Source organism: Nicotiana tomentosiformis, chromosome 6 (assembly GCF_000390325.3).
Source record: "Nicotiana tomentosiformis chromosome 6, ASM39032v3, whole genome shotgun sequence".
Taxonomy (NCBI): domain Eukaryota; kingdom Viridiplantae; phylum Streptophyta; class Magnoliopsida; order Solanales; family Solanaceae; genus Nicotiana; species Nicotiana tomentosiformis.
The window spans coordinates 148,242,174-148,250,161 of record NC_090817.1 but is presented as its reverse complement, the minus strand read 5'-3'; the positions used below and the strand labels follow the sequence as shown (position 1 = coordinate 148,250,161).

Sequence of the window (7,988 nt, the reverse complement as noted above, 5' to 3'; positions counted from 1 at the left end):
CCGTTTGTTAACGGGACAGGATGGACCTACCGTTTCGTCCCGTTTGTCCCGTCCCATTTTGTCTCGGCTAAATATCGTCCCGTTGGACAGCCATAGCATTGACGGGTAAGTGGTAATAAAAAGTGTCCACAGTGTACCTACTCGACCCACTTTGTTATGTTGTTGTCTGTCTATTTGTCCTGTCATTATTTGGTCCATTTTTCTCGTTTACATCACATGAGAAAATGCCAATATTCCCACTATTTTATAGTTTCTTTTCTTCTCCTTTATATATGTGGGATGTGGCTACTGCAAGATTGGATGTGCATCTCCATTAGTAAGTGCAGTGTTACTCACTAATACTTATTGTCAAAAAAGTAACAATAAACATAGAACTATCCTATAAAATCTTGAGTACCCCTCGCTCACAGTGGTACAACCATTATTACAAAAAGAAATTAGTGACCACAATAATACCCTGACTTAAAATTTTGGAATCTACCTTGCACCTGTGGTACAACTATAGGGAGGAGGCCTAGGCAATTGGATCCATTTTTTTCCCCAATATCATCGTTTTCACCAGTCATCAGGCGTTTGTAAGAAGCCGAGCTTGATGCTGAAAAAGTGAACATACCCACAATAATCTCCTTATCTATCCCCCCAAGTTGGAATCTGAAGATGCTACACTTGGTGCATATCATAGTATTTTTTGTTCCATATCCATAAAAGCTAATGCTCCTATAAACAAAACAAACCAGTTGCAAATTTCAGAGCTATAAATCAAAAGTTCTATGTAATACAAACTACTGGAACATGAACACCAGAGTTATAGATGAACAAAAACTAACCAACCAGTTGGAATTCCTATCCGCATCATGTTCCATTGAAATAGGATGGGAGGCTTGAAATGTTCTCGAATTTATGGCTCAACAAAGTTTATTCTCTAAAAGACATTTTATACATGGAAACTAAATAGTCCGTTGGCTAGTTTAACTAGTATTACATGATGGCACCATCTCATTAGAAGAACAAGTTACCAAGAAAGAGAATGAAAATAGCTGATTGCTGAATAACAATGCAAAAGTCTGCAAATAGCAGGTACACAGTGAACATGCTACCCTTCCCCTCAAAAGAATACTATAATTCTTACTTGCAATGAGACACAGCAACATGTAAAGAGTTTAAAACTCCTTATAAGTAGATGCTATAAATTAGCTCAGCCAAGAGGCAAAAGTGAATAGCATGTGAGCTCCTGAACCAAACACATTTTGGCTGCCGTGTCACAGTTCAACCACCAGTGCGACTACATAACTCCCGATTAAACAAATAAGGGAGGATAAAGAACATAAATGCAATACCTGCAATCTCCCGTTGAAGAAGCTAATGTGAAATTCCCTTTGCTTTATGGCTCAGTAATCCTCAGTGCAGCATCCTCATTCATTGTCCAAACATAATCAGGCATGTCAAGCCTTGGTCCAGCCACTGTTCGGTAAATGTAAAGTTTATCAACAGGGCAGCTATCTGGCCGTGTATCCGGGGGACCCCTCTCATCTATAACTTCAACATTAAGCCTAGGCAGCTTCTGACCTAGCAGCTTACAGGCTCCAAAACTTACCGAACAAGAAGACATCCAAAGGGATCGCATACTCTCCAGCTTTGCAGCATTAGACAAAAGAGCATCGTCGCCAAAGGGGCAGTCTCTGATCTCTAGTTTTCTGAGGCTCTCGCAACCAGATAGCACATGGTGGAGGCCCAGATCACTATCCCCAGCAAAAGCAATGGAAAGCATCTCTAACTTTTTAGCATGGGTTCCAATGTACTCAAACACACGGTCAGTAAGGAGGCCAGAAAGAGAAAGCCGTTGCAACTCTTTGCATTCTTCCACAATTGCCCCAAAACCAGTATCAAGCGGTTCAAGAGTCAAGTAATCAGGAGTTCGAGGTTCAATAATACACAAGCGGAAACGAGTCATGTTAGGACGGTTTCTAGCAATAGTAACCAAAGCGGCATTTGTCATTTGGCGGCAGAAGTATAAAACCGACTGGAGCTTAGGGCAGCCATCTGAGACAGCTACAAGGCCTTGCTCTGTAAGTAAAGCATCTGGTTCTGGAGCAAAGGGATCAGAAGGAAACACCCTAAGTTCTTGAAGGTCCTTACAGGAAGCGGCAAGCATCTGAAGACCAGTATCTTCAATGTAGTCTAGTACCTGCGATCACATTCATTCAAATTGAAGTGTTTTAAACACTAGCAATGATATACCAAACATGTAGCAAGAAAAATTAAAGAACCACTTTGACAGGAAAGACTTCAAAACCACATGAAAAGAACCGATCAAAAAATCTTTAGCATTTAATTCAGATTGATAGATGTCTTTCATATAACTGTTTGTCCCTTCCCGTCACCAGAATTGACATGAGTTATTAGAATGTTCTCTCTTTTCTCCGGAAAAAAAGTTGTTTATGGTTTCAATATCGAGAACACGAGACAAGTACAATAGTAAAAGCAAGCTAGAACATACCCACAATCTCTGCAAATTGTGACACTGACTTATGAGCTTGCTAAGATCAGGGTTTTGAATAGTAGCATAGCTTAAATTCAAAGAGGTGAGTCCGGAGCAAACTGGATATATAGCTGGAAGGTAAGCTGGCACGACATCCCAAAATCCAGACAAGCCTTTAAGTCTCTTGCAGCCTGAAAAAGCTTCTTCCAGGTTTGAGAAAATATCAGACTGTACCTCAGAAGAGAAGGCACCTGTCCCAAATTCAGCCAACTGGGAAGCGCCCAGCAGTAGGTTAGGAAGCTTCTCAAGGGGAACAGAATGATTGAGCCGAAGAGTCCTCAAATTAGGAGAGCGAGCAATCAGACGCTCCAGATCTGAGAAGCTGACCTCAGAACCCAAACAAGAAATGTTAAGTGAAACCAGTGAAGTACAGCTATCAGGAAAATAACTGAGCCAATCGCTACTTAGGTCCTCCACTTCACTTTCTCCCAAGTCCAGTTCTCTCAGATTTCTGCAGCACATTGTGAGTTGCATGAGAATATGGTCCAAAGAATCCGAATAACAATTTCAAGAAAGGGGACTAGAATAAAATCTAAAAGTCAAAAGACACAGGAGAATTGAACTGTCAGAACAAGTATATTTCCAGTACTCCGTTTCCTAAATTCTCCAATTAAGCATGTTACATTGAACCACAGTGGCATCCAATTTTTTTTTTCCTTTTTGAAGTAGTATTAGCACCGCGGATGTACTCCATTATAAGCCCCGACCAGATATAACACGGTGGCTCCAACCAAAGCACCATAAATAAAGAAACGGAAGCTAACTAAAGGAGGATACTTTTCTCTAAATATGAACTGCATACTTAATCACTGTGTGTGCAACAGCGCATACAGAGTAGCAAGTTCAGCATTACATGCTTTTATGAAATCAACTAGTTTGCATTTCCATAATAAAGTTTCAGTGACAACTGGGATGCAAAAGGGAAAATTTGACTGGAACAAATGAAAGACCTTTTGATTCTCTGCTCAACTAAACATAGGCGCGTAACAGCACAGGCATAGAACCTACTAAATACTAACAAACAAACAAAAGATTTTGAACTTCACGGTAAGAAAATCAGATCCATATTACCCACGGAGCAAGCAACATTTAACCATGATTCATTCTGTAAATTTAGGAAAAGTGAATAATGCAAGTCCTTGTCCTGTTAAAAAAAAATATCAATTCCTCTACAGTGTATTCTCAGTAAAATGAAAAATTAAAGACAAAATATAAGCTTTGTTATTTTCTTGATTGATAAAGGTAAAAGGTCCAATTTTGCCCTTGTGTTTCGCCAAACGGTCTAACTTTAGCTCATCAATATCCTCGTTGTTACAATTTTGGCTCGAAATTGTCCTTAATCACTAAATGGTATGTGGTGGAATCCAACCTATAAGTTCAAATCCTGAACTCGAACTCATAAGTTCAAATCCTGGACTCACCACAGAGTCAACATTGACCAGAAAAAAAGGTTCAAATTTGAAGTCAATGCAACCACAAACGAGCTACCAGAAGCACAAAGTTTAAAACTTTATTCTCCAGGTAAGAACTAACATACTCATCAGTAACTTTTAAAAAAAGCCAAAAAGGTAATCTGACGTGTACTATACCAAAAAAATGACACGTAACAGAAATCTGACCTGCAGTTAGCAGCAATTGCAGCAAGTCCATCAGTAGTAAAGCCTTCACAAGACAACAACACCAACACCTTAAAATGCTCAAACGAAGTAGAAATCAACTCCAAAGACTCATCACTCACAACCATTCTCTTAAGTCTAATCTCCTCAAGCATAGTATAAGTCCCCGACATTGCAGCAATCCAAGGTTGTACATACGCACCCCAACCTTCAGGTACTAGATTAAAGTCCGCAAAATGTGGCTTCCCTTTCAGCTTCACGGATCTAACTTCAGTAGGGAACCGTCTGATCATAATTTCAGGGCTAACGGCGTAGCAGTTTCCTATGAATACTTTCCTCCTGCACCGCCTCTCAATCTCGTACCATGATTTGCACACTAAGGATATACTGTTCAGGTCCTTATCTGAGGTTAAAAACGAGAACAGGTGCTTTAATACTTCTTCTGGAAATGATGAGGACGCCATTGCTGTACGGAGCGGAGGTCAAAAATGGAATTTTTTTTTACTGGCTGAGTAGCTTGCAACAAATCTTCTCTTTGTCTGAGGAGAACTGTAACGAGTGTTTTGTACTGCAGAGAAGCGAAGATACGTGCCTTTTATTACGTCAGGATGTTGGAAAATGGAGAGTTAAGTTAACCAGGGTTAGGAGCTTCAGATCTGAATCAGACATTAATCAGGGTTAAGTTGAGTTGTCGGTAGGGAGACAAGTACTGTCATGTATCGGAACTGTCACATACTCACATGTTATTGTGGATATAGTTGTTGGGAAATTCTCGCAAGTTTAAAACTAATAAGTTTTAATTTTAAATAAATATTACTTCCTTCATTTTTATCCATATGAACATAGTATTTGACTTGATAAGGAGTTTAAAAAAAGAATAATTTTTGAAATTTGATATATTAAATATACTATAATATTTGTGTGTCGTGCTCATCAAAAATACAACGACAACATACCAAGTATAATTCTACATAGTGGGGCCTAAGAAGATTAGGGTTGAGAAACGTGTCAGGCTAATAGAAGGAAAAAATATTTAAAAGAGAAAAACAATAAATTGTACAAGACAAGACAAGAGAAGATTTACGTGTTTCGATAATTTTTGTCTACTCCACGGTCACACAAAGAATAACTATTTATTAATTGAAGAGATAAAGAAGATGTTGAGGGATGATTTGCAAATAAAAATGCATACCCCTTTTATAGGCATTTGAATGTCCTGCCGACGTAAGCTCTTACATCATAAGAATGTCGATGTAAGCGCATACATCATAAGAATGCTGATGTAAGCGCATACATCATAAGAATGCCGATTAAGCGTTTACATCATAAGTTCATCTCTTTTTTATTTTTTTTTCTTTTATTTTGTCTACTTTTCTTTCTTTCACATACAACAAGTTTGCTACTATCAATCTCCCCCTCAAACCTGTGTTACGTCAGGAAAGAAATAGAAAAAAATTGCTATTCTCTGGTGGCGCCTCCACGCTATAAGTCTTGAAAGCTAATTGAGACAGTGCACAGCCTTAGTTTGTCAACACCGACAACTTTGGTCAACATGTCTAACGGGTACTTTGATCCTAGTATCTTCTGCAGGGAAAGGGTCTCTTCACTTTTCAACTCTCGGATATGATGATACCTCAACTGGATATGCTTCGATCTTTGTATGAAACACTGGATTCTTGGCAAGATGAATTGCACTCTGGCTATCGCTGAAAAGCTCACAATTGTCCTGCTATTTACCTAGCTCTTTAAGAAAATTATTGAGAGAAATCATCTCTTTTCCAGTTTCTGAGATTGCCATGTACTCTGCTTCAGTGGTAGATAGAGCAACACTTTTCTAAAGTCTGGACATCCAGCTAACAATAGTACCACCCAATGTGAACACGTAGTTTGTAGTACTTTTTCGACTATCCAGATCGCCGCCTAAATATGCATTAGCAAAACCTTGTAAGATAATATTGCTCCTTTTAAAACAAAGTGTCATACCTAAGGTGCCTTTGAGATATCGCAATATCCATTTTACACCTTCTCAATGCTCCTTTCCTGGATCTGACATGTATCTACTGACAACTCCAATTGCATGGGCTATGTCAGGTCTAGTGCAAACCATATCATACATCAAACTTCCTACTGCTGAAGCATATGGAACTTTGGACATGTACTTCCTTTCTTCATCTGTCTTAGGTGATTAGTCCTTTGACAGATTAAGATGGCTTCCGAGTAGAGTGCTTCTGGTCTTTGAATCATGAAGACTGAACCTGCTTAGTACCTTACGTATGTACTTTTCTTGAGACAATTATAAGGTTCCTTCAGACCTGTTTCTGCTAATCCTCATCCCAAATATTTGCTTAGCTGGTCCTAAGTCTTTCATTTCAAACTCCTCCGCCAGTTATTGCTTAACCATGTTGATCTTATTTATGCTAGATCCTGTAATTAGCATATCATCAACGTACAACAGTCAAATGATATAAGATTTATCAAGATTTTTGATATAACAACAATGGCCCATCTCACATCGTGTGAAACAATTATTATGCATGAATCCATCAAATTTCTTGTACCATTGTCAGGGTGCTTGTTTCAAACCATACAAACTCTTCTTCAACTTACACACAAGGTTTTCTTTACCAGAAACTTGAATACCTTCAGGTTGCTTCATGTAGATGTCTTCTTCAAGGTCACCATGCAAGAAAGCAGTTTTAACATCTAGCTGCTCCAAATGCAAATTTTCTGCAGCTACGATACTTAGCATCAACCTGACAGTAGTTAATTTGACTTCAGGAGAGAAGATCTCGATGTAGTCAATCCCTTCCTTCTGCTGAAAGCCTTTTACTACTAATCGTGCTTTGTATCTCTTCTTACCATCATGCTCTTCCTTGACCCTGTACACCCACTTGTTTTGCAATGCTTTCTTTCCTTTTGGTAACTCTGTAAGTATCTATGTCTTATTCTTTTGAAGAGAATTCATCTCTTCTTTCATGGCTAGCTTCCACTTATTAGAGCTTATCACCTACATTGCTTCAACAAAATGCTATGGTTCTCCAGCATCAGTCAGAAGTAAATAGTGGAGAGAGAGAGAGAGAGAGAGAGAGAGAGAGAGAGTTAACATATCTGTAGCATCCGTGACTCTTTTAGATCTCCTTAATGTAGGTTCATGATTAACTAATCCCGAATTTGATTCTAGTCCTGACTCCAGATCTGGTTCTCCATATGATTCTATCTCTGGTTCTGGTTCTGATTCTGATCCAGATTCTGCTTCTAGTTCGGCATCTTCAATTTCAGATCCAGTTGTAGTCTATCTAGCTACTTCATTTTCTGAGATTTCTTCTAACTCAACTGTTTTAGATGTCTGTCTGTTGGTGCTGGTTTGTTCTACTTCAAGTTTGTCTTTGTACATCACATTTTCATTAAATGTGACATCCATGTGTCTTAGGATCTTTCTATTCTGATCATCTCAAAATAGATAACCAAAATTGTCATCACCATAGCCAATAAAGAAACATTTCTTGGCTTTAGGATCAAGCTTATCTCTATTATTAGAGTTTACATGCACATAAGCAACAAGGCCAAAAAGAAATTAGATGTGAGAGAGTTACCTCCTTTCCTGTTCATACCTCCTTATGAATTTCAAAATTCAGCAGTACAAAGGGTCCCCTGTTTATGAGGTAAGCTATCGTGTTAATAGCCTAGGCCCAAAAATACTTCGGCAATCCAGAATGGTTTCTCATACTTCAGGCTCGTTCATTCAGAGTTTTGTTCATCCTCTCAGCAACGATATTTTGTTCCGGTGTTCCAGAAACTGTCTTGATCATTCTGATCCCATTCTCATAGCAGAA

At 38.7% G+C, this 7,988-nt stretch overlaps 1 protein-coding gene across 1 annotated transcript; it reads right to left on the bottom strand.

The window, feature by feature from the left end:
• Positions 1-309: 309 nt before the first annotated feature.
• Positions 310-4,728, bottom strand: LOC104085449 (protein TRANSPORT INHIBITOR RESPONSE 1). The gene is made up of 4 exons (XM_009589478.4): positions 4,159-4,728; positions 2,498-2,990; positions 1,338-2,185; positions 310-717 (listed from the first exon to the last, which is right to left on the bottom strand). Exons 1-3 carry the CDS (start codon positions 4,617-4,619, stop codon positions 1,382-1,384), a joined length of 1,758 nt encoding a protein of 585 aa, XP_009587773.1. The 5' UTR covers positions 4,620-4,728; the 3' UTR covers positions 310-717; positions 1,338-1,381.
• Between the last annotated feature and the right edge of the window lie 3,260 nt (positions 4,729-7,988).

What these genes read in the sequence shown, in the direction of transcription:
- LOC104085449 (XM_009589478.4), bottom strand. Translation starts at nt 4,619, where the DNA reads ATGGCGTCCTCATCATTTCCAGAAGAAGTATTAAAGCACCTGTTCTCG. An exon ending in GCAATTGCTGCTAACTGCAG is followed by an intron (nt 2,991 to 4,158) that starts GTCAGATTTCTG and finishes AATGTGCTGCAG; the next exon opens with AAATCTGAGAGAACTGGACT. An exon ending in ACAATTTGCAGAGATTGTGG is followed by an intron (nt 2,186 to 2,497) that starts GTATGTTCTAGC and finishes ATGTGATCGCAG; the next exon opens with GTACTAGACTACATTGAAGA.